The sequence below is a fragment of the Geotrypetes seraphini genome, chromosome 6 (assembly GCF_902459505.1).
Source record: "Geotrypetes seraphini chromosome 6, aGeoSer1.1, whole genome shotgun sequence".
In the NCBI taxonomy this organism is placed as follows: domain Eukaryota; kingdom Metazoa; phylum Chordata; class Amphibia; order Gymnophiona; family Dermophiidae; genus Geotrypetes; species Geotrypetes seraphini.
Window position 1 is genome coordinate 138,280,659 of NC_047089.1, and position 27,417 is coordinate 138,308,075.

The 27,417-nt window shown below is 45.1% G+C and overlaps 1 protein-coding gene across 1 annotated transcript in view; it reads left to right on the forward strand.

The window, feature by feature from the left end:
- Positions 1-27,417, forward strand: part of VWA3B (von Willebrand factor A domain containing 3B) — a 411,842-nt gene that overhangs the window by 208,619 nt on the left and 175,806 nt on the right. The window contains exon 18 of the mRNA XM_033949516.1: positions 17,382-17,519. Within this exon, the coding sequence (XP_033805407.1) occupies positions 17,382-17,519 (138 nt within the window). The remainder of the gene's footprint in view (positions 1-17,381; positions 17,520-27,417) is intronic.

Here is a 27,417-nt window from a genome sequence, read left to right on the forward strand (position 1 = left end):
CAGTCACCAGTGGAGAACCAAGTCCCACTGCTCTTTCATGCACAAAAGTTCTTCACCCCCTAAACTGTACCTTTTCTTCAGGTTTTTACAGTCCAAATGCATGATCTAGCATTAAATTTTTGCTTCCAAATTTCAAACCATTCTTCAAGCTTTGCTAGGTCCTTCCTCATGTTATCCACACCTTCAGCAGTGTCTACTCTATTGCAGATTTTGGTATAATCTGCAAAGAGGCATATCTTATCCGACAGCCCTTCAGCAATATCGCTTACAAAAATATAAAAAACATAAAACCCAGGCTCAAGAATCAAACCTTGAGGCATACCACTGGTAACATTCCTTTCCTCAGTTTATCTCCATTGACCACTATCCTTTGTCGCCTTCCACCCAACCAGTTCCTGACCCAGGCTGTCACTTTGATGCCTTTCCATTTTAATGCCTAATTTCGATGAGAAATTATATTGTAAATCTGCCTCATCAAGTAATCAAAGGCAAATTCACTCATTGACAATACACTCGTTCTGTACCAAGACTAGCTCACTACACATACTAACTAAATCAGTTCATATAAGTCCTATGCAATACAAATAATATCTGTAACTCACCTAGAACTCCACAGTAGGAGGATTTGGCAGGATATAGGACCATAAAATAACATTTAAATGATCTGATATGAGCTTATTAAATGCTTCATAAGTATGTCTCCCTTTCAGTATGAATTATATCTCTCTTATTTGAAATTCAGTTCTGTTAATAAATAATCTTTGAAACTATTTCATGTTAGTCCTATTAAGTTTCAATTTGCTGGTTTTGACTTTACCTCATTAATTGTATTTATGATTATATTTGGTCTTTTTACTAATGTTATGCTGTTAACAAAATTGTAAGTTTTATGTTGAATTATACTTGCTGTACACCTCCTTGGGTGAATCTCTTCATAAAGGTGGTTCATAAATCTCTATAAATAAATACATAAGTAAATATTAGATCTTGGGGAGAGCAATTTTAATGCAGAAATGATTTTAGTTTTGAAAATTACCTGCCATACATGTGAGTACAATAATGCATACAGTCAATCTGTAAATAATTGTACCCAGATATTGGAGAGATCTTTCTGGTGGTATAGATTTACAAAGAAATATAGAAACATAAACTGCTAAGCTCTAAATGTACACTGCTATACTCTTCAATTCGCTGTACGTAAAGTTTCTCTTTATTTTTATTGTATTTACAGTTTCTTTTATTGTAAACAGTTTCTTTTATTGTAAACCGCCTAGAAGTCGCAAGATTGTTGGCGGTATATAAGAATAAAGTTATTATTATTATTATTATTATTATTAATAAAGTCTTTCCCTCTCTCTTACAGAGTCTCTGTGTTTGTCTCTTGCTTTCATGAATTCAGATACGGTCCTCATTTCTACCACCCCCACCGAGAGGCTGTTCCATGCATCCACCACCCTTTCCATAAAGACATATATCCTTAGGTTACTCCTGAGTCTGTCCTCGTTCATCTTCATCCTTTGTTTTCTGATTCTAGAGCTTCATTTTAATAGAAAGTGACTCAGCTTGTGAGGACAGTATCTGAATCAAAAAAGTAGGAAACAAGCACAGAAGATCTATAAGAGAGAAGGAAAGATTGTAGAGCTTAGTAGTTTATGGTTTTATATTTCTTTGTAAATCTACATCCTCAGAAACATCTCATTGATACTTGGGTACAATTATTAAATGTATTTAAATGTCTCCATCAAATGTCTGCTCTTCTTCCTTTCTTTCAAAGTATATATAATGAGATTTTAAATCTTTGCTCATATGCTATGGAGCTCATTTTCAAAAAACATAGATGTCCAAAAGACAGCATAAACTGACACTCGGATGCGAGCATTTTTGAAATTGACTTTTTAGACATCTTTCTTGTCATTTTGTCTCCAGTGCATCTAAGAACATAAGAATTGCCGCTGCTGGGTCAGACCAGTGATCCATCGTGCCCAGCAGTCCCTTCACGCAGCGGCCCTCTGGTAAAAGACCAGTGCCCCAACTGAGACCAGCCCCACCTGCATACGTTCTGGTTCAGCAGGAACTTGTCTTTGTCTTGAATCCCTGGAGGGTGTTTTCCCCTATGACAGACTAAGGAAGAGCGTTCCAGTTTTCTAACAAACTCTGGGTTGGGGTAGGGAACTCCGGTCGGGTTTTCAGGATTTCCCCAATGAATATGCATGAGATCTATTTGCATGCACTGCTTTCAATGCATATTCATTGGGAAAATCCTGAAAACCCGACTAGAATACGGCTCTCGAGGACCGGAGTTCTCTACCCCTGCTCTGAGTGAAGAACTTCCTTATGTTCGTATGAAATCTATCTCCTTTCAATTTTAGAGAGTGCCCTATTGTTTTCCCTACCTTGGAGAAGGTGAACAACTTGTCCTTAGCTATTAAGTCTATTCCCTTCAGTACCTTGAATGTTTCAGTCATGTCCCCTCTCAATCTCCTCTGTTTGAGGGAGAAAAGGCCCAGTTTCTCTAATCTTTCACTGTACGGCCTCTCCTCCAGCCCCGTAACCATCTTAGTTGCTCTTCTCTGGACCCTTTCGAGTAGTACTGTGTCCTTCTTCATGTACGGCGACTAGTGCTGGACGCAGTACTCCAGATGAGGGCGCACCGTGGCCCATTACAGCGGCATGATAACCTTCTCCAATCTGTTCGTGATCCCCTTCTTTATCATTCCTAGCATTCTGTTCGCCCTTTTCGTCGCCACTGCACGTTGCGTGGACAGCTTCATCGACTTGTCAATCATAACTCCCAAGTCTCTTTCCTGGGAGGTCTCTCCAAGTACCGCCCGGACATCCTGTATTCTTGCATGAGATTTTTGTTACCTACATGCATCACTTTACACTTATCCACGTTGAGCCTCATCTGCCATGTTGATGCCCATTCCTTGAGCATGATTATGTCACGTTGCAGATCTTCGCAATCCCCCTATGTCTTCACTACTCTGAATAACTTCGTATCGTCTGCAAATTTAATTACCTCACTCATTGTACCAATGTGCAGATCGTTTATAAAGATGTTGAAGAGCATGGGTCCAAGCACCGAGCCCTGCGGCACCCCACTGGTGACGCTCTTCCAGTCCGAGTATTGTCCATTTACCCCGCACTCTCTGTTTCCTATGCTCAAGCCAGTTTTTAATCTACGTGAGTATTTCACCCTCGATTCCATGGCTTGCAATTTTCTGAAGTAGTCGTTCATGTGGAACCTTGAAGATCCAGATATATAATGTCAACCGGGTCGCCCTTGTCTATCTGTCTGTTTACTCCCTCAAAGAAGTGCAGCAAATTCGTCGAACATGATCTGTCTTTGCTAAAACTGTGCTGACTGGTCCTCATCAGCCCATGTCTGTCAAGATGATCAATGATGCGGTCCTTTATCAGCGACTCTACCATCTTTCCTGGTACTGAGGTCAGACTCACCAGTCTGTAGTTTCCCAGATCTCCCCTCGAATGTTTTTTGAAGATCGGCGTAACATTCGTCACCTTCCAGTCTTCCGGAATCTTTCCCGATTTGATCGACAGATTGGCTATTAGTTGAAGTAGTTCAGCTATGGTCCCTTTCAATTCCTTAATGACCCTCGGATGGATGCCATCCGGTCCTGGGAATTTATCGCTCTTATGCCTATCAATCTGCCTACACACCTCCTCTAGACTGACCATCAATCCTGTCAGCTTTCTATCTTCATTTCCAGCATATAGCCTGATGGGTTCCGGTATGTTGTGTACATCTTCTTCGGTAAATACAGACACAAAAAATGTGTTCAGTTTGTCAGTGATTGCTTTGTCCTCCTTTAGTGCTCCCTTTATTCCATGGTCATCCAACGGTCCCACCCCTTCCTTCGTGTGTTGTTTCCCCTTAATATATCGAAAGAACCCTTGAAGTTCTTCGTCTCCTTGGCTATTTTTTCCTCATAGTCTCTTTTGGACCCTTTTACTGCCTTATGGCACCTGCGTTGATGTTGTTTGTGCTTGTTCCAGTTTATGTCCATTTTTGACCTTTTCCATTCCTTAAATGAAGTTTTCTTGTCTCTGATCGCTTCCTTTACCTCTACAGTGAGCCACACAGGTTCTTTGTTCTTTTTCCTCTTTGATCCCTTGTTGATACGCGGTATATATAGATTTTGTGCCTTGGTAACTCTGTCCTTAAAAAGGGACCAAGCCCATATGCTATCCTAACTAGTACACTTGTGGTGGAAAGTTTTGAGCCCACCAGAACCCACTTTACTAGCATATAGGTGACACCTGCAAGCATAAAAGCTATCGGGGTGTTAGACAGGTGGATATAGTAGGTGTTGGGGGAGTTTTGGATGGATCACCATAATGTATGGGGGTTATAGTGAGATGTATACCTGGCACCCTTAATGTGAAGTTCACAGCAGTGCCCCTTAGAATGCTCCACTGCTCTGCTTGCATGTTTGTATGGCTGCTGGCCAGTCCATTCAAAATGCTGGCTCTTCCTACATGCAAATGGCTTGTTTTGGATGTTTTTAATTTGCACTTTTTTTCGATAATGGCAAATAAAATTAGTCATCTGGCTGGGCTACTTTCGAAAAGCAAAAAAGATAAACATCTTGCGGGTTTGAAAATGGACATTTTCTCCTCCCAATTTTTGGATGTTTTTCTCAAAATGTCCAAAGTTGGACTTAGACATGCTATTGAAAATGCCCCTATTTACGTTTAAACCATTAAACATTTTAGTAGCCACCCTATGGACTGATTCCATCTTATTTATATCTTTTTTAAAGTGCGGTCTCCAGAATTGTACACAGTACTCCAAATGAGCTCTCACCAGAGACTTATACATAGGCACAGTCACCTAAATTTTCTTGCTGGCCTTTCCTCTCCCAATGCTCCTAAGCATCTTTCTGGGGTTTTTTTTTCCTTGTCTACCCATTTGGCTACTTTAAAATCATCAGATATAATTGCTCCCAGTCTGCACTTTTTTTTTTTAGCGCAGAAGTACTTTACTCTTGAATTTTTGAAACCTAGGAAATAGCGGGCGCAATCCAGCATGTTTGCAACCTATCCTTGAAAACTGGAGAGGTACCAGAGGACTGGAAACTGGCGAATGTCACACCTATCTTTAAGAAGGGATCGAGAGGTGACCCCGGGAACTACAGGCCGGTGAGCCTGACTTCAGTTATAGGGAAGATGGTGGAAGCAATGATCAAGGACAGCATTTGCGAGCACATCGAGAAAAATGGCCTACTGCGGACAAGCCAGCACGGATTCTGTAAGGGAAGGTCGTGCCTGACAAACCTTCTGTACTTCTTTGAGGGAATAAGCAGTCAGGTGGACAAAGGGGAACCCATAGACTAGAGAATGACACGGTGAAAAAATTGGTCCCCGTCACCGCTCCGTCCCCGTCTCACCATCCTCTGCACCGCCCCGTCACCGCCATTCCCTTCACCGCCCCGTCACCGCCACTGCCATCCATTCCATTCACCGCCCCGTCACCGCCACTGCCATCACATTCACCGCCCCGTCACCGTCACTGCAGCATGCATAAAAGCCTCAAACTGACACATTTTGATCACTAAATTGAAAATAAAATCATTTTTCCTACCTTTTTGTCTGGTGATTTCATGAGTCCCCCTTGGTCCCCCTCTTTCTTTCGTGCCATCGTGCCAATTTCTCCACTTCCACGATTCTTTCCCTACTCTCACCCCCAAGCCAGCAGCCGATTTCACCCTGCTCCTTCCTCGATGTCCTGAACTTCATCGGGCAGCAGCAGCATTCACAATTCACTTCTGTTGCCCGCTTCAGGCCTTCCTCTCTGTCGGGTCCTGTCTTCATGAAAACAGGAAGTAGGCAGGACCCAGCAGAGAACAAGGCCGAAAAAGAAAACCGGCAAACTAAGGAAAGCTGGAGAGCAGTAGCGTACCAAGGGGGGGGGGGGGGGGGCGAAAAAGGTAATGGCGCCAGGCCTTGGAGCACCGAGGTAGACCGAACCCCCGAACCTCCTCCCAGCCGAACCCCCGCTGATCCTCCTATCTCCCCCCCCCAAGTGAACCTTTCCGACTTTCCCAGCGAAAGCAGCAAACCTCCCAACAGTAGCGTCATCAGTGACGCGTCAGAGGGAGGAGAAAGCCGCGAAGGAGGTTTAATTACAGGTGTGGCAGTAGCGATTGGTCCTCTTCTTAGGGGGCGGAGTCAATGCGGCAACGTGCAAGTCGGGTTGAGGAGACAGACCACGCGAAGACAAACATGGCCGCCGGAAAAAAAATGACACCCGGTCACGACCAAAGACTCACGGTGAAGACACGGTAAATAGCGGTTCTTTGAAGGGGGTACATTGGCCTGCGGGGACAAATCTTTTCACCTGCGCCTGCGGGCGGTGAAAACTTTTTTCCCCGTGTCTGCGGCGATTTGAGTATAGAGTCTCTGAAGCCCGCAGCCAAACCGCAGGCTCCCCGCGGCTCACTGCGGGGATCTCTCCCCGTGTCATTCTCTACCATAGACATCATTTACCTCGATTTTCAAAAGGCCTTTGACAAGGTGCCACATGAAAGGCTGCTTAGGAAGCTGTGGAACCACGGGGTGGGCGGGGATGTACACAGATGGATCAAGCACTGGCTGTCAGGTAGACTACAGAGGGTCGGAGTAAAGGGCCAATATTCTGACTGGCGGGGAGTCACGAGCGGTGTGTCTCAGGGATCGGTGCTGGGGCCACTACTCTTCAACATATTTATCAATGACCTGGAAACGGAGGCAAAGTGTGAGGTTATAAAATTTGCAGACGATACCAAGCTCTGCGCCAGAGTTAGGACCAGGGAGGAGTGTGAGGAACTGCAAAGGGACCTCGATAAGCTGGAGGACTGGGCAAACAAATGGCAAATGCGCTTTAACGTAGATAAATGCAAGGTCATGCACATAGGGAAAAAGAACCCGTTGTTCGAGTATAAAATGGGGGGGGAGATTGCTGGAAGACACCGGACTTGAGAGAGACTTGGGTGTGCTAGTGGATCCATCCATGAAACCATCCGCACAGTGTGCAGCAGCCTCGAAGAAAGCCAACAGGATGCTGGGCATCATCAAGAGGGGCATATCAACCAGGACGCGGGAAGTCATCATGCCGCTGTATCGAGCGATGGTGCGCCCACATCTGGAATACTGCGTTCAATATTGGTCGCCGCACCTCAAGAAGGACATGGCAGTTCTTGAGAGAGTCCAAAGGAGGGCAACGAAACTGGTAAGAGGGCTGGAAAACTTCCCATATGCTGAGAGGCTGGATAAACTGGGGCTCTTCTCTCTGGAAAAAAGGAGGCTCAGGGGGGATATGATAGAGACCTTCAAAATACTTAGGGGCACAGAGAGGGTGAACAGGGACAGGTTCTTCAGACTAAAAGGGACGACAGGTACGAGGGGGCACTCAGAGAAACTGAAGGGAGATAGGTTCAAATCAAATGCAAGGAAGTTTTTCTTCACCCAAAGGGTCGTGGACAAATGGAATGCGCTCCCGGAGGAAGTGATCCGGCAGAGTACAGGGATTCAAACAGGGATTGGACAGATTCCTGAGGGAAAAGGGGATTGTGGGGTACTGAGGGAGGTGCTGGGGTGTTGCATAAGTATAGACAGCTCACCAGGTCATGCAGGTGCAAGGCCGGAGGGTTAGGACATTGATGGGAAGATAGGACTTCGATGAGAAACCTAGGGGGCAAGGGGGCCCCTTCTGGTGATTAAGGCAGGTCATGACCTGTTGGGCCGCCGCGGGGGCGGACTGCTGGGCGGGATGGACCTCTGGTCTGACCCGGCAGAGGCACTGCTTATGTTCTTATGTTCTTATGTGTGCATTTTTAGCATTAAATCTTAGCTACCAAATTCTGTTTATTTATTTAATTCATTTTTGTATACCGTTCTCCCAGGAGAGCTCAGAATGGTTTACATGAATTTATTTAGGTACTCAAGCATTTTCCCCGGTCTATCCTGGCAGGCTCACAATCTATCTAATGTACCTGGGGCAATGGGGGGATTAAGTGACTTGCGCAGGGTCTCAAGGAGCAGCGTGGGTTTGAACCCACAGCCAGGGTACTGAGGCTGTGGCTTTAACTACTGCGCCACACTCTCCCCTCTAGACCATTCTTTATGCTTCACTAGATCTCTCCTCATGCTTGCCTCACCATCCGAAGTGTCTGCCCTATTGCAGATTTTGGTACCATCTAGTAATAAGCAAATCTTACCTGACAACCCTCCTGTAATACTGCTCACAAAATTATTAAATAGAACTGATATAAGGACTGATCCCTGTGTAATATCACTAGTAATACACTTTATCCTCAGAGCAGTGGTGCAGTAAGGGGGGGGGGTCTGCCCCGGCCGCTATCTTTGTAGGGGCGCTGACACCGATCCTCCTCTCCGCCCCCCACTCCTTCCCACCCTCTCCCCCGTCATGCACATGCACCCCTTCCCTTCCCTCATACCTCTTTAATTTTCCCGGAGCAAGCAGTATAACGAGCTTCCTGCCCTCGTCAGTGTCAGCTCTCTCTGATGTCACCTCTGGGTCCCGCACCTAGGAAGTGACTTCAGAGGGAGAGCCGACATGACGCGGGCAGCAAATTCATGATTCCGTTTGCGCCTGGAAAATTAAAGAGGTACACGGGAAGGGAAGTTTCAAGTTTAATAAAAGTTTGATTTTATCACATTATCAAAAAAAGGGTGTGTGTGCACAGCGGGGGGAGGGGTGGGAATGAGGCTACGGTGGGGAAGGGACACTATCGCCCTGGGCATCATTCGCCATCGCTATGCCACTGCCTCAAAGTGAACACCATTTATTACCACCCTTTGTCATTTCCAACTCAACTAATTTTTAACTGTCAGCCACTATACTTTTTCTGACTCAGTTTCAAAGGGAAAGTTTTTCCTTTAGAAAGGCTAAAGGTTAAAATGACCAGCATACTTTACACTTGAATGCAAATTTTTGAAAGTTTGTACCCTTTAAAAATAATGGACCCATTATTAAAAAAAAAATCAGAGCTCCTACATGCAGCTCCTGTTATTCTCCTAAATGCGTGCCCTAGTTTCAGTCATAGTTAGAATCCTAAATTTTCTGCTGAAAATCCATCTTAATTTAGGAGTTTAAACATTTATAGGCTCAAAATTTTGAAAATGCTGAGTTCCCAAATTTATGCTTCTGAATTGGTCTCTTTGAAATTTAACAAGGATTGAGGCCCTGATTCTATAAATGGCATCTAAATTTAAGCGCCTACATTGGCACGCCCAGCCAATCTAGGCATCTAACTTAATTATTTTAATTGACTTATTCAGCACTAATTGAAAGTGCCATTAAAAGCCAATTAAAAACTGGTTAAAAAAACTAATTTGCTAATAGGCGCCTACCACTTCAAGGTAGGCGTCTACATTGAGGTGCCTACTGGCATCTATACAGAAAGTAGGTGTGGTTAGGGGAGGATTTGAGGTAGAGTTTGGGCATGGAATGCAGGGCCGCCATCAGGGCAGTATTACCAGTCCTGCATTCAGGGGCCCGGAGCTGACAGGGGGCCCGGGCTCCCCCAGGGTCCTAGTCCACAGTTCTTCAACCGCCGGTCTGCGGACCGGTGCCAGTCCCAGTGGCGTACCTAGGGGGGGGCGGTCGGCCCCAAGGGGGTGCACAGGAGAGAGCTGGATGACGGACCCGCGGAGTTAAATACATCTCGAGCCGCGAGGCTCGTCTTCTGTTCCCACCTGCCCTGCCGCTCACATATAGCCGATCGGAAGTGTTCCCCGATGTCAGCGCTGATGTCGGAGAATACTTCCGGTCGGCTATTTGTGTGCGGCAGGGCAGGCAGGAAACAGGAGACAAGCCTCTCGGCTCGAGCTCCGTTTTGCTGAGAAAGTTGCAAAAATGGGCTGGGAAGCAAACGCGGAACACATAAGGGGGGAGGGAGTGCATTTTGGACACAAGGCATGGACTTGGGAGAGAGGAAGGGAGGGAAATAGATGCTGAGGTGGGGGAGGGAATGGGTTTTTGGACACAGAAAGCATGGACTTGGGAGAGAGGAATGGAGGGAAAGAGATGCTGAGGTGGGGGAGGGAATGGGTTTTTGGACACAGAAGGCATGGCCTTGGGAGAGAGGAAGGGAGGGAAAGAGATGCTGAGGTGGGGGAGGGAATGGGTTTTTGGACACAGAAGGCATGGACTTGGGAGAGAAGAAGGGAGGGAAAGAGATGCTGAGGTGGGGGAGGGAATGGGTTTTTGGATACAGAAGGCATGGACTTGGGAGAGAGGAAAGGAGGGAAAGAGATGCTGAGGTGGGGGAGGGAATGTGTTTTTGGACACAGAAGGCATGGACTTGGGAGAGAGGAAGGGAGAGAAAGAGATGCTGAGGTGGGGGAGGGAATGGGTATGTGGACACAGAAGGCATGGACTTGGGAGAGAGGAAGGGAGGGAAAGAGATGGTTGTGTACACGGGGAATAGAAGAAAGGAGAATTTTTGGTCATAGGGAGGAAGTGAGGTACAGATAGTGGCATACCAAGGTGGGGGAGGGTGGGGGGGCGGTCTTCCCCGCCCCACCCCGGGTTTACATCCCAAGGGGGTGCACAGCTGGCCACCCTCCAGTGTTCTCCCTAGGCCGGCAAATTGCGGCTCTTTAGCCACTTGAGTGCCACCGCCGCCATCGGGAACAGGCCGGTGCCAAGTTCTCCCTGCTTTTCCCTTTGGGGCGGACCAACTCTCGCCACTCGCGTTAATTCTGACGTCGGAGAGGACGTTCTGGGCCAGCCAATCGCTGCCTGGCTGGCCTAGAACGTCCTCTCCGACGTTAGAATTGATGTCGGGTGGCGAGAGTTGGTCGGCCCCGTGGGGAAGAGAAGCAGGGTGAAGTCGGCGCCGGCCTGTTCCCAATGGCGGCAGTGGCAGCCTATTCCCCAGTGGTGGTGGCAGAATTTTCCCAATGGTGGTGGCATAGGGGAGGGCAGGGAGAAAGAAAGAAAGGGGGGGGGGACAGGAAGCCAGAAAGAAAGAAAGGGGGCAGGGTGAAACAAAGAAAAATGGGGCACGGAGAGAGAGAGAAAGACAGACATACAGAACGAAAGAGGGTGTGGAGAGAGAAAGAAAGAAGGGGGCAGGGGGTGAGAGAGAAAGAAAAACAGACATACAGAAAGAAAGGGGGTATGGAGAGAGAGAAAAAGAAAGAAGGGGCAGGGTGAAAAAATAGAAAAAGTTTGGGGAGGGAATGAGGTCTGGAGGAGAGGAAGCATACAGGAGGCTGAAAGAAGGGAAGAAATATTGGATGCACAGTCAGAAGAATAAAGTGCAACCAGAGACTGATGAAATTACCAAAGGTAGGAAAAATAATTTTATTTTCAGTTTAGTGATCAAAATGTGTCTGCTTTGAGAATTTATATATGCTGTCTATATTTTGCACTATGACCCCCTTTTACTAAACCGCAATAGCGTTTTTTAGCGCAGGGAGCCTATGAGCGTTGAGAGCAGCGTGGGGCATTCAGCGCAGCTCCCTGCGCTAAAAACCGCTATCACGTTTTAGCAAAAAGGGAGGGGGAATATTTGTCTATTTTTGTATAGTTGTTACTGAGGTGACATTGCATAAAGTCATCTGCCTTGACCTCTTTGAAAACCCGCGGAATATAAATGATAATTAACATTTTCTCTGCGTACAGCATGCTTTGTGTTTTTAAAATTTTATTGTTGGTAGATCATTTTGACTTGGCCACAAAGGTAAGAGGGAGGGAGGGGAGCTGCTGAAAGACATCTAGTAATCCTTGCAGGCTTGACTGTGCAGGGAATTATTTTGTAAAATCATGTTTTGTTATGTGACTGGCATTATTTAGACTTTAATTTCTATGAATGAATAGAATGAAAATGATATAAATTACTTGCTTGTTTTTATGTGCTTGCGCTGAAGGAAAGAGGAGAGAGAGTGGGCTGAGGACGCTGAAGGGAAATGGGGAAGAGAGAGTGGGGAGAAGACGCTGATTTATAAATTGACAATTGTACAGAATATTGTTTCTTTTTATATTCATCCATAGCTGCATGTTAATGGTGTGCTCATATGCACTTATTTATCATCATAACATATACATCATCATTAACATGCAGCTGTGGATGTGTAAGGACAGGCTGAGGAGGATGGATGGGAAGGAAGGAAGGTGCACATATCAACATATCGTACATTTTTAACATGCATGATGCAGCTATAGGCAAGCTGAGGAGGATGGGATCATACAGATGTGTATATTCAGATATGCGCTCAGATGTGTATTTTTTCTGATATATTTATTAAGCTTACAGTATTTATAAAAACACATTTAATACTTGTTACAAAAAATATTGTGCAATTGTGATCTACTTCTGGCCTACAAAGGTCAAAAGAAATCCTTAACTGAGATTTTACATTCAAAAGTGAATTATAGCTACTAGCACTATTATTTATTAGTTATTTATTATGCAGATGTTTGTTAGTTTGTTATTAGTTCAGTATTAGACATATGTTAGTTTAGAATAGATAGGTATAGATTAGTTTAGTTTAGGTTAGGTTAGGGCCCTGCTGAAAGAGTCTACCTTGACGTGGTTGCAGGCTTACAAATCTTTTGGTCAAAGAGTGCGGCGACAGAGAAAAGTATGTGTGTATTCGGCCCATGGAAGAAGGGGGGATCGGGGGGGGGGAAGGGGTGCATGGGGGGCCCAATAGGATTGCTCAGTAAGGGGCCCAGAAATTTCTGATGGCGGCCCTGATGGAATGACTCAAGTGCATTCATTTAGGACAAGAAAAACCTGGCCTAAATGGCACTGTGCCTACAGATTCAATGCTTACTGGTGCTTAAGAATGCTTAGGCGCCACTAGGCATAGTTCTGTAAATAGCATCTAGTGATTGATTGATAACCACGTGTTATGCCTCAGCATATTACTGACATGTTCAGCATATTACTGACATGTATCCTCGTCTGCTTTCCTGAGTGTTACCTTGACAACCCCAAAAGGACAGTAAAGTCTGTTTATCTGACATCCTGACCTCCTTGATCTTCAAAGGACAGTAAAGACAGATGGTAAACCAGTCTCTGCAAACACCTCCTTATTAACCTCAAAAGGACAGTAACGCCAGATGGGACCTGAATGTTGACAAAACAACATCAAAGGGACAGTGAACTGAAACACCTCCTTGTTTCCTGACTTCCTTTTGCCTGCATATCTCTCAATTAACATCAAAAGGACAATAAAGCCAGATGGGCCGGTCTCTGCCACACCTCCTTGCCCTAGGTGTTGTCAAAACAAGGAACAAAAGAGCAGGACTAATCGTAATAGCAGGACCAGCTGTTTATGCTTTTACTATGAACTCCGCAGTTTGCATCCTATATAAGACCAGAATTCTGACCCTGACAGGAGAATCCATGACGTCTGGAGGGAGAATCCAATACGTCTAAAGGGATAGTCCTTTGGTCCACCCATCTATCTATTGCAAGGATTCCCAATTGTGAAGATGGTCGTAGTATGGGGTCAAGGTGATGCTATTTTATATTTAATTCTTATATATGTATAATAAAGTGTTATTGTTTATGCTTTATATTGTCTGTGTGCTTTTCTGAGTGTCACTGATCATCCCACTTGACAGAAATTAGTGGCGGAACACTAATGGCACCTAGGTGATAGGTGTTGTTTATAGAATCAGGGCCTGAGTGCCTACATTTATAATCAGAATGTTATTAAACTCCTGAAGAGCCGGCTGCTAAAACCCTTCACAGGAAATGACCACCAACACCCTGTTATAATTTTTCGAATCCAAACAGTTTATTGTATACAAAAAAAACTAATTCAATGATTAGTAATCCAATAAGCTATAACAGGGGAGTGAGTTCTATGACCTCAGGCTAATAAATGAGGGACAGAATTTTTCACTCTAACTCTTTGCTCCTGTGCTATATCTTTTATACCCATTACACCTACATGACTACATTATTTCTACAAGCCTATAATTTTCTGCCAAGCCTGCTATATGCCTTCCCTTGAGGGTTTTAGCAAATCTGCTTAAGACAACACATGTCCCCTTTGGTTCTTAGTTTGCATAGCTACGCCCTTGTTCTGGTCATCTCACCCCCTCCCCAACCAGGACTTACTGGTACTTTCCAGCTTACTATGGTTTGGGGAACTAACCTTACCGCTGCTGGGTCAGACCAGTGGTCCATCGTGCCCAGCAGTCCATTCACGCGGCGGCCCCAAGGTCAAAGACCAGTGCTCTAAAATGAGTCCAGCCTCACCTGTGTACGTCCCATTTTAGCAGGAACTTGTCCAGCTTAGTCTTGAAACCCTGGAGGGTGTTTCCCCTACAACAGACTCCGGAAGAGCGTTCCAGCTCTCCACTACTCTCTGGGTGAAGAAGAACTTCCTTACGTTTGTACGGAATCTATCCCCTTTCAACTTGGAGAGTGTGAACAGTCTGTCTTTATCTACTAAGTCTATTCCCTTCAGTATTTTGAATGTTTCGATCATGTCTCCTCTCTGTCTCCTCTTTTCAAGGGAGAAGAGGCCCAGTTTCTCTAATCTCTCATTGTACCAGTGGCATACCAAGGAAGGGGGGGGGGAAATCTGTCTCAGGTGCACGGCTTAGGGGGGATGCACAGCTGGCCAGATCCGGGTCGTCCGGTGCCAATCTGCGCAGGGCCGGAAAGATCGCATTGGGTCCATCGGCAGCATCTGGGCTGCAACGGCGATGAGCGGCATCAGCAGCCCCCCCGCGATGCAATTCATAATTGGCAACGCACCCCCCCAATGACACTTAAGATCGGCAACGGGTCTCCTTCTACCCCCGGCATCAACAGAACTTCAGATCGGCAACGCAGTGCTCAGTCAAAAGCTTCCCTCTGACTGAACTGCCTGGGCGGAAACAGGAAGCTGAGTCAGAGGGAAGCTTTGGACTGAGCACCGCGTTCTGTTGATGCCAGGGGTAGAAGGAGGCCTGTTGCCAATCTTTAGTGTCATCGCGGGGGCGGGGTGGAGAGGGCGTTGCCGATCTTGTTGCCAAAATCAGAAAGGTGAGAGGAAGGGAGAGAGATGGGCCTGTGGTGGATGGAGAGATTGAGAGAAGGGGCAGATGATGGAAGTAGGGAGAAGGGGGAGAGAGAAGAGGGCAGATGATGGAAGTGGAGAGAAGGGGGAGAGAGAAGAGGGCAGATGATGGAAGTGGGGAGAGAGAAGAGGGCAGATGATGGAAGTGGGGAGAAGGGAGAGCAAATGCTGAATGGAAGTGGAGAAAGAGAACACATACTGGATGGAAGGAGGGATAAAGAAAAAGGACATAAGCTGGATGGGGGAAGAAGATAGAGTTAGTGAGATAGTGGGGGGTGAAGGAAAGGGGTGGCATGCTGTGGGTAGACACAGTGAAAAGAGGGAAACTGAGGACTGCATAGTAAGAAAGAATTTAATTTAGATGGAGGCAGACAATAAAGAAGGAAGACCAGAGGAGGAAAGGGAAGAGAGAGAGGAGAGAGGGATGCCAGAGAACAGGGAAGGAGACAGAGATATCAGATCTGAGCGGAGGAATTGAAAAGAGAGAGATGCTAAAAACCACAGGGTGGAGGGAAAGAGAGATGAAAGGAGAAAGATGCCAGACCATGAGGGAACAGAGGGAAGATGATGGATGCCAGACCAAAGGGGGGGGGGGGTCTAGAGGAGAGATGGCAGGGGGAGACAGACAGTTTTTGGAAGGGACAGACAGTGGATTGAACGGGCAGATGCTGGATTGAAGAGACAGGGCAGACGCTGGAAGGAAAAGAGTGAAAAGAAGATAAAAGCAGAAACCAGAGACACCAAAAGGTAGAAAAAAATTATTTTATTTGTATTTTGTCATTAGAATATATCAGATTTGAAATATATAAACTGCTAGAGACATAACTGGGGACTGCAAATGGAAGGGGTAGAGAAAGAGGGCACATGATGGAAGGAAAAGGATTGAGTTAGGGAAATACTGGAGGGGTGAGGGAAAGAGGTGGCGAGCTGTAGGTAGACAGTAAAAGAGGAAATTGATGAGAGGGTAGTAAGAACGTAATCTAGATGGATGCAGAAAATAAATTGAAAAGGAAAATGAGGGAAGAAAGGGATTGCAGAAGAGAGGTGTGGGAGAGGGAAGGAGAGGAGAGAGATGCCAGACCAATGGGGGGTGAAAGGAGAGATGGAAGGGGGAGGCATACAATTTCTGGAAGGGGCATAGAAGGAGAGAAGATGCCATATAGGGGCAGAGAGACAGCAGACAGTGGATAGAAGGAAGAGAGTAACAAGAAGATGAGGAAAGCAGAAAACAGAGAAGACAAAGGTAGAACAAAAATTTTCTATTTATTTATTGCATGTGTCACTGTTTCTGTGGTGTTGCATTGTATTCAGAGTCCAGCTTCTTGCTGGATCAATTTAACCTTTGTCTATGTATTTCTATTTTATCTCCCCTTTTATAAAACTGTGGAGCATTTTTTAGCGGCAGCCGTGGTGGTAGCAGCTCTGATGCTCAGAATTCTATGATCATCAGAGCTGTTACCACCGTAGCTAAAATCCACACTACAGTTCTGTAAAAGGGGGAGGGGTTAGTTTGTGATGACATATTCCATACTAGGCAAAGGTGTTTTCTGTGTTCTGTGTGTTCAAAAGACATGGTTTTCTGTTAGGATTGACGATGTAGGATTGATCTGTACTAGTCTGATTTGTTTAGTTTTACAATGAGTGTATTGATGTTGTACTGCTCACTTCAGTATGTAAGATGCTGCCTTTTCCTAGGTACTCATGTGTGATGTGTGGCTTGTTACTAAAAATCATGTTTTTCATACTGATGGGGGAGAGGGGGTGTAAAAATATGATGGGCCCCAGGTGTCACATATGCTAAGTACACCACTGCACTGTATGGCAACTCTTCCAGCCCCTTAACCATTTTAGTCGCTCTTCTCTGGATCTGTTCTTGATAAGCTGTCTTTTGCTGAAAAATTACATGTTGTTTTTCTCATACTTGCAGATACTGCTTGTTCAAGGCCACACCTGATTCACACACTGTGCTGGACAGAAGATACTTCTATTTTCTACAAGAATATAGTGACTTAGATAGCTAGCTAGCAACACATCATATTCTGCAGGGCCTCCATTTTGCTTCTGCCCTCCATTTTGTGTGCAATCTCCTTCAGTCCATTCTTTCTCACTTCTAAATTTGGATTTTTCACCTAGACATCTCTTGTAGAATTAAGCCCTCTGTATGTACACATGTATTTTATAAAAATACATGGAATACATCACAACATTTTTCTTCTCCACCTAAGCTACATTAAGGCAGGGGATTTTTCTGAAAAAGTACTACCGCTGTTTTTTTCCCCCCCCAATATAAATTAATTCTTATTTTATCCTGGGAACCCAAACAGAACAAACAAAATCCAGTCTTCTTCGGATGTTGGCCTGTGGAGTAAAGCTTTGTGAAGAAGGGACAAGCAAATGGATGCTTCCAGAGACAAAGGAACTATTTCAGAAGAATAGCTTGAAAGCTGCTGCGGTTTTTAGAGGTAAATTGACATGGATGTGGAGAGAGAAGGAAAAGTCAGGGCAAATAACAGGTGCTTACAATTCTATAACAAAAAGACAAAGAGAAAATCCCAGTCTACTACATGAGAGACAATCAATTGGAAAATAAGGTGTAATAAAATAAGCTTATAAATTAGCAAGAAAAAATAGGATTGGTATTCAAAAAGGTTAAACTGGGCAGGAGAGACTCTGGGCATCTGCCAGTATTTAGTGACACTCAATCAGGCATTGTAATTAAATATTGGCTCTATTCAGCTATAGTGAAACTGGCCAGTTGTGCAGTGGTCCAGGGCAGAGTCAGAGTGGTTCCAGAAGTTATGCAGGCATTGGCGATATACAATGTTGGTGCTTGCAAAGATAACTGGGCAAGTAGGACTGCAGATGTGTACAACGATGTAGGCAAAATTTATTGTGACAACCAAACTATATATTAAAACCTTATTACCAAACAGGGGACCCAACACGGTCCGTGTTTCGGACAACCTTTGTCAGGGGTCCATGGTAGAAAAAGGAAAAAACATATGTCACAACAAATGTATATAATAAAGCCAAACTGATGTTATGTAATGCCGAGAGTCACTGTGAATAGTAAAAATCGCTAGCAATTTTTACTATTCACAGTGACTCTCGGCGTTACATAACATCAGTTTGGCTTTATTATATACATTTGTTGTGACATATGTTTTTTCCTTTTTCTACCATGGACCCCTGACGAAGGTTGTCCGAAACACGGACCGTGTTGGGTCCCCTGTTTGGTAATAAGGTTTTATTATATAGTTTGGTTGTCACAATAAATTTTGCCTACATCGTTGTACACATCTGCAGTTTTGGCTTGTTTTTTCCTGGTTGGTTTTTTCACTGCAGACAAGGTTGGACTCCCCTCTTTTTGTTTCTGTTGCTTTGGGCAAGTAGGACCACATAAATAGCAATTCTAACTTTGCCTGGTTAGCTGTGTGAGTATAGCACTGAATATTGGCCTTACTCGCATAACTTAAGGGTATCCTGGATATTCAGTGCCATTGCCAGGACATAACCCAACATTGAATATCTAGGTCTAACTTTGCTGTGATGTAAGTGTTTTAAAAACCCTCACCACTGCTGGTTGAATATTAACCCCTACATGGGCATTGGAATGCCTTTTTATTTGGGAGTGCCCAAGCTCTGCCCCTGACCCCACCCCCATAATAATAGTACAAATTGTAATGCTATTTTTCCTATTCATTCTACATACACTTATTAACAATATATAATGGTAACCACAAAATTAAAGTACACAAAGCACACTGAAACATCTGCATTCCTTGATGCCATATTCTGGAATAAGTTTTTCCTCTCTCTCTCTCTCGCTCTCTCTTAAAGCAGCTAATACAACAAGGCTAATGGGAATGGGACTTGTATACTGCCTTTTTGTGGTTACACATTCAAAGCAGTATCTCTCTCTCTCTGTATATATATATATATGTATGTATATATCTTATTTTGTACTCAGAGCCATAGATGATTAAGAGACTTGCCCAGGATCACAAGGAGCAGTGCTGGGATTAAATCCCACCAACCCCATTCTATATCTATTTAAAATTTAATTAAAATCAAACACCCAGATCATCACATAAAAAGGATCTCCTTTCTCAGCCCTCAATGACTGCTGCATTAATAGGAATGGCAAGAAAGAAATAGCAGACCAAGCCACAGAAGTTGATCCAACATCTTTAATCAACAGTGGCAGGAGGGGTAAAAAACAGCTTAGTTAAGTTTCGCCCCAATGGTCTACTTCAGGGACTATAAAACTGTTATGTGTGGTATATGTAACATGCCATGTTGTCAGCAAATATTTGACTGGACAATTTTGTAATAGACATTTTCCCTGAGATTATATATAGGTCACCCAAGGTTGGGTATACAGATTTGGGTTCCAATCCCAGATCCAAGCACAAACTAATTACTAGTTAATGAGTCATTAACAATCAATAATTGGAATAGGAAGTTGAAGTCAGAGGGGGGCGGGGGCCTGTGGAGACGATAGCCACATGCTTGTGGACTGCTATTGCTCAGGAATAATCTAAGGAAATACATTTTGACAGAAAGGATGGTAGATTCATGGAATAGTCTCCTGGTAAAGGTGGTGGAGTCAAAGTTTATGTCTGAATTCAAGCAAGCACGTGGGATCTCTTAGGGAGAGGATGAGGTAGTGGATGCTGCAGATGGGCAGATTGGATGGGCCATTTGGCCTTTTATCTGCCATCATATTTCTGTTTATGTGCAAATCTACCCTGCATCCTATTCTATAACTTCAAAAGGGTGTGTAGCCATGATTTAGGCATCCAGCCACCATTATTTGTGCACCAGCATTTATCCCAGTTTTAAGTAGGTGTAAGTGCTTGTGCTCAAAGTTAAGTGTGAGATTTGCACAAAGCTAGTAATTTGCAGAGTGCTCTGCGCAGAATGTCCATTGCAGAGCACAAGTTTAGTACGAATCTTCCCCGTACATAACGTTGGGTGTCAATTACTGAATCTCTCCCCTTTTTGTGTCTAGAACATTCTTTACAGTGGAAAATGTTTTATAAGGCTAAGTCCACAGAGTAAGTGCCTACTTTCCTTTATAGAATGTGTGTCAATTGGGCATGCTATGTCCTATGTAGAAAGTAGGTGTCCTGTTGTAGAATTACCCCCATTCAACATTTGTGCTATAGTGCCCTGGTATTAAATAAATTTTTAGACATAACTTTAAAATATGCTAATGAGTCCATCTTAAAGAAAATGTTTAGGTTCTAATGTTATGGAAAGACTTTTTTGATCTACAGGCACATATTTACCCAATGGTGTATCCAGCTTGCTGGTTACCTGGAGTGGAGCCCCCCGTTCCTCCAGGTATTTGGGGGAAGGGGTACATGGAGCAGTCACAGGACTGTGGTCTGCATGTGCACCGCTGTCAGCTCCGTCGGTCCCCTCCCCCGGAATAGGAAGTTGAAGTCAGAGGGGCAGGAGCCTGTGGAGACGATAGCCACATGCTTGTGGACCGCTATGGCTCCACGGATACTCCAGGCCCCCTGAACTCCTTGTACTTGGGGGCAGTGTGTCCCCACCGTCCCACCTTGGTACACTAGAGTGTGTACCAGTTCTTTCAGCTACTGACAGGATTGATATTTACATGTCACAAAAATCTGTAAAAAGAATTGTACATTTTTAGAGATACAATAATGTACCTGTGAAAACATGTTTTATTATTTTTATCTTCTTTATCTCTAAGAGCTTTAGGTAATATGCAGACCTGACTAATTTTAATTTATCTTAAATGAAAGAACATTAACTTGATTGATGACACGGACATTGCTCTTATAAAGCCACAAACAAATCCCTCCCCACATCTCTACCTGTCGCTTTCTCTCAGACTTCCTGCTGCTTGAGTGTCACATTTGATTCAGATCTCATTCCTCATGCAAAATATTTTGTGTTTTAATATTTTTTTCATTCATGCTGCTTTCATATTTCAGCTTGACTTTGCTAACATTGTCATCTCTTGCCTTCCTGCTTCTTCCCTTTAACTTCTTTATTTGTTTTGGAGTTAGAATAAGATCATTTTAGAAAGGTTAAGTGGCATTTATAAAGGGCCGCTGAAAAGTTCTCAACCCATCCAACAAAGTTAGGGCAGTCTCCATTACGGGCTATACACTTAGGGCCAGATTCTGTAAAGAACGTCTAACTTTAGGTGTCCACAATGTGGACGTCCATCAACTTAGGCATCCAGATACAGTGGATAAGTCCAATTAATGACTTTAACAAGCATTAATTGGAACTTAGACGTCCAAACGCTGGACGTGATTCTCAAAATAGACGTCCACAATTTCGTGGACACCTATCAGAAAAAGTCGTGCCTAACAGGATAGGTGTGGGTGTGGCTTTGAAATAGATGTCCATTTACAGAATTGCATGCCGCTGAGAATGCTAACGTGTCTACCTAACACCTAAAATGTAGGCATTGCAAAACTAGTCTACTTTTGAGCATGAGTTGGGTGTTAGCTGCACGAGTTAGGTGGACATGACAGGCTTCAGCTGGGTGTCCACATAAAGGTAAATGGGGCTTTAATTTTTGGGCTAAGTTGGATTCCAGGTTGATATTAAGCTCAAAATATGTTTAATAATGCATTACTTAAGCAAAATACATGAAAATATATATATATATTGCATACTAAATCTCATTTCCAAAAGGTTAAGAAAAGAAAAAGAGATATACAATGCCTGTAAAATGCTGGCCTACATTTAAGGCCCCTTTTTTAAAACAGTTGCAATTCTATAAACAGTGCCAATGCATGATTGATACGTGATCGGCGGCCATTTTTAGACAGCCACCAATACCGGCGCTGTTTATAGAATCCAGGCCTTAAGGGCTGAATATTGCACTTAACTGCATTAATTTTAGCAGCCAACATATAACTGCATATAAATGGCCTGGCCTTGAATATCTAGGAATACAGCTGGTGGCAGATATAAAAACGCTGATCGCCAATGTCTGAATATTGACTGGAGTATTCTTATCTGTGTGGAAATCCACTGTTTCATATGTTCTGTATTTACTATTTCTACTTTTATCATTTCTACTGTGCGGCCAGATGAACGCAATACTGTACGTTATAAACGGTTGATGCTCAACAGAGTTTACAATCTATATATGTCACTCATTTTCAAAGCAAAATGCCTTAAAAAATCCATCTGCTAAAAAACTTCCAAATCCTGATTATGGAACATAAGAATTTGGACGTTTTACGCTGCAGTTCAAATAGCAAGAGGGCACGTTGTGGGTGTGTCTTGGGTGGGAATAAGGGCTCAAAATTAGGACATCCAATACAATTATTGAACAGGGAGAAAGTTTCAAGCCTAAAAATAAGGGCGTCCTAAATTATTAGACCGATCTGGGTAACAACCAGTGTATAAAAGGTGCTTTGACTGAGTAGCTGATTGCTGGAGGGATAAATGAATAAAGACATGACACCTCCTTAATCCCCCAGTGGTTGCTGTCTCCATCCCTTTCCCCTGAAGGTAAAACTGGAAAGGAAGACCAAGCTCTATGTCAGCTGCAGTTGTGAATAGAAAGCTGCACAGGAACTGGGATGATGGGAATCCCACGGAACCCACGGGAATTCCATGGGTTCCCCCCCCAGGGTTATGAGAATCCCATGGGGACCCTCTCTGGGGTTGGGATCCCGTGGGGACCCAACCAGAGTTGTGGGGATTCTGCAGGGTTGGATGCACTTCGAGGGGCTCAAATATCTTAGTGCAACTCCTTTTCCTGCTCTCCACCTGCACTCACCCCCAAACAAAGCAGCGTGCAGCACTCCCAGCACACCACCCATAGCCAACCTGGAAGCCATCTCTCTGACATCAGAGCAGACGATAGAGGAAAGGCTTCTAGGTCAGCCATGTGCAGTGTGCAGGGCCCACTGCCCTGTGAAGAAGTGTAGCTGGAAGGCAGGAAGGAGGCGGCTGACCTGGATGGCTCCGGTACAGTCTTGTGGGAGGGGGGCACCAAGGTAATTGAGCCACAGAAAGGAAGGAGCAAACGAGTGAGTGCATGTACCTGCACATTGGACTAAGGAAGGGAGAGAGGGGGCATGAACTTGGGATAAAGGAGGGAGCGTGTTGGGACATGGGAGGGGCACGAACTTTGAACAAAGTCTGGAAGGAGGGAGGGGGCACAAACTTGGAACACAAAAGAAACATAGAAACATAGAAGATGACGGCAGAAAAGGGCTACAGCCCATCAAGTCTGCCCACTCTGCTTACCCACCCCCTGTCTATGCCCTAATGACCCAATTTCCTTATCTTGACCCTTGTAGGGATCCCACATGGGTATCCCATTTATTCTTAAAGTCTGGCACGCTGTCTGCCTCGATCACCTGCACTGGAAGCTTGTTCCAATGATCAACCACTCTCTCTGTGAAGAAATACTTTCTGGTGTCGCCATGAAATTTTCCGCCCCTGAGTTTGAGCGGGTGCCCTCTTGTGGCCGAGGGTCCCTTGAGAAAGAAAATATCATCTTCCACTTCGACACGTCCCGTGAAGTACTTAAATGTTTCGATCATGTCTCCCCTCTTCCTACGTTCCTCAAGAGTGTAGAGCTGCAATTTGTTCAGTCTCTCATTGTACGAGAGACCCTTGAGCCCCGAGATCATCCTGGTGGCCGTCCGTTGAACCGATTCAATTCTGTGCACATCTTTACTGTAATGTGGCCTCCAGAATTGCACACAGTACTCCAGATGAGGTCTCACCATGGCCCTGTACAACGGCATTATGACTTCAGGCTTTCGGCTGACGAAACTTCTATTGATACAACCCAATATCTGCCTTGCCTTAGATGAAGCCTTCTCCACTTGATTGGCAGTTTTCATGTCTGCACTGATGATTACTCCTAAATCTCGTTCTGCTGAAGTCCTAGTTAAAGTTTCTCCGTTCAAGAAGTATGTCCTGCATGGATTTCCGCTTCCGAGGTGCATGACCTTACATTTCTTAGCATTGAAGCCTAGCTGCCAGGTTGAGGACCAACTTTCCAATGTAAGCAGGTCCTGCGCCATATAATTCTGTAAACTGCATTCACTTACTATATTACATAGTTTGGCGTCATCGGCGAATAGTGTTATTTTACCTTGAAGCCCTTGAGTCAGATCCCCTATGAATATGTTGAAAAGGAGTGGACCCAGGACCGAGCCCTGCGGCACTCCACTGGTCACCTCCGATGTTTTAGAGAGGGTACCATTAACCACCACCCTCTGAAGTCTGCCACTCAGCCAATCATTGACCCATGCAGTTAGGTCAAGAGAGGTAGTGAGGGAGCGTGTTTGGACACAAGGAAGGGAGGGGCATGAACTTGGGAAAGAAGAGAGAGAGAGAGGAAGGGGCACAAATTTGAGACATAGGATGGAAGGAGGGAAAGAGATGCTGAGGTGGGGGAGGGAATAGAAAGGGAGAATTTTTGAGCATGAGTGTGTGAGTGAGAGAAAGAGAGATGCTGCACACAGGGAATGGAAGACATAGACGAATTTTCTGGGCATAGGGAGGCAGAGGAGTGAGGTACAGATGAATGGGGAAAAGAAAGATGAGAGGGAGAAATGGTGAATATGGAGGTGGAGAGGGACATTGGGAAATACTGAAAAGGATGCAAGAGGGAGAAATGTTGGACATAGTGGTGGAGGGAATGGAGGGAGAGATGTAGCATGGTGCTGGAGAGGGGTGATGGAAGGAGAAATGTTGGGCATTGGGCTGGTGGGCAGGGGAGAAAGATGCTGCACATGGTACGGGGGATGAGAGAAAGAAAAATGTTAGATGTGGCAGTAGAGGGGATGGGAGAGATGCATCCTGGATCCCTCTCTCTCTTTCCCAACTCCTTTTGCAGTAAGAGAGGGAATGAGTGAAATGGAGATGTTGGACAGTGAGAGAGAGAGGAAGACATGTGGCACATGCAGGTGGAGGAGAGGAAGAAATGCTGTGCAGGAGTAGGGAGAGGAAAAAGAGGGAGATTGATCCAGGACAGAAGGGAGTGAGGATTCTGTACAATGGGAGGAAGGGAAGAAAGAGGGAGAAATGCTGGACCTTGGTAAGAGGAACCAATGGACAGCAACAGAAGAATTTGCAGAAGACGGGAAAGCAGAAAAAAGAGAAACTGGGACTAACTTGATGGAAAAATAAATCTCCAGACAACAAAGGTAAAAAAGGAATTTATTGACTGAAATATGTTAGCTTTGGGAAATGTATATAGCAGATGTCTTTGTACTGTGTTCAGAAGAAAAGGAAATGCATTTCTGGTTTTATTTCTCCAGTGCTAAAGTACTTGCTGATCCTTGCTGTGGCTGATGGTGATCCCCCATTACCACTAGCTGGGGGATCTCCTCCAAAGATGGCCAGAACCCCCCTTCACCAAGCGTAGCAGTCATTGGCAGCATCCATGAGTCACTGAGGTGGCAGCATCTGTGACTCAGGGATGCCACTGCTGCCTGCCAAGCTTGGCAAAAGGGACCCCTGGCCACATTCAGAGGAAGTCCTCAGCTGACATAGCTTGGGGGTCCTCATTAGCTGGAATATTTATCTAGTATAATAAAATGCTAATCACGCATGCGCATTCTTACCTGCGTGATCCATGATCCATAGGTCCCTGGCAGGCAGGAGTGTGCATGTGTGCTTAGCTGTGCCAATGGCCGCCAGACAAATTCAAAAGCGATGGCCTCCCTGCTCTCCACCTCGCGCAGTCCTCCATCCAGGAAATACAGCCCTACAGACTGAAGTTTATTTTTAAGGTAAAAGCTGCGGCGGCGGCTCCTCTCACGAGCCACACCTGCATCAGAGAAGGCTTACGACACAGGCGGCGATCGTGAGAGGAGCCACCACGGCACAGGCTAGACTGCAGGAAGGGAAGGGGGGGGCGGCAAGGGACTAAGTGAGCATGCCAGACCGCGGGAAGGAAATACAGCCCTACCGGCTGAAGTTTATTTTTAAGGTAAAAGCCGCTGCGGCACCTCCTCTCACGAGCCGCACCTGTGTTGGGGAAGGCTTCAGACACAGGCGGTGATCGTGAGAGGAGCCGTCGCGACAGAGGCTAGACTGCGGGAAGGGAAGAGGGGGTGGCAAGGGACTAAGTGAGCAGGCCAGACCGCGGGAAGGGAAAGGGGGGTAGGGAAAAATGCTGCTGCTGCACAGGGACATGGAGGGGAAGGGCAATAATGCTGCTGCACAGAGAAGTGGAGGGGGAGGGAAATACTGGTGCTGTTGATGCACAGGAAAGTGGGGTGAGGGAGGGAATTGCTGCTGCACAGGGAAATGGAGGGGAAGGGAATGCTGCTGCGGCGGCTGCTGCACATGGAAGTGGGGGGAGGAAAATGCTGTTGCTGCTGCACAGGAAAGTGGGGTGGGGGAAATGCTGCTGCATAGGGAAATGGAAGGGGAGGGATTGCTGCTGTGGCTGCTGCACAGGGAAGTGGGGGGGAGGAAAAAGAAATGCTGCTGCTGCATAGGGGCAGGGAGAGAGACAGAAAGAAAGGAAGAAAGACATAGGGGCAGGGAGAGAGATAGAAAGACAGACAAAGGGGGCCAGGGAGAGAGACAGACAGAAAGAAAGACAGCGGGAGGGAGAGAGACAGAAAGAAAGAAAGAAAGACAGACAGACATATATTCTAGCATCTGTTAATGTAATGGGCTTAAAGATTAGTATTTTATATTTACATTAGAGGCTCTGACAGAGACCCATTTACAAAGTATGTATTCTTGCCAATTAATATTTCCAAATTAATAAAGTGTTTTTGCTTATTTGTAAATGGGTCTCTACAAGAGAATGACATGGGGACAATTTTTCCCCTGTTCCCACAGGAACTCAATTTCCCCGTCCCTGCGAGTTTTGTTGCTGTCCCTATCCCTGCCCTATTCCCGTAAGCTCTGCCTTAACCGCACAAGCCTTTGAACACTTATGATTTTAAAGTGTTTGAGACTTGTGGAGATGAGGACAGAGCTTGCAGGAATGGGGAGGTGACAGGAAAATAACTCATGGGGGACTGGATGGGAAAATGAATTCCAGCGGGGACGGGGAAAAATTTGTCCCCATGTCATTCTTTGGTCTCTACCAGAGCCTTTAATTCAATAGCTTATTTTAATGAAATAACTACTTCTGAAGTTTATAGGGACGGGCGGGGATGGATTCGATTACATGCGGGGATGGGCTTGATTTATGTCCTCGCGCAACTCTCTAGTTGTGATTATACTCAACAAAGCAGCAAGCAGGGACATTAGATCATTTATTATTCTATTGTCCACTTATTATGAATTTTTGGAAATCAATTTGGGACCAAATTGTTTATTGGAAAACTGTGCTGTTTGGTATGGCAATGAGATCAAAAAGTCAGA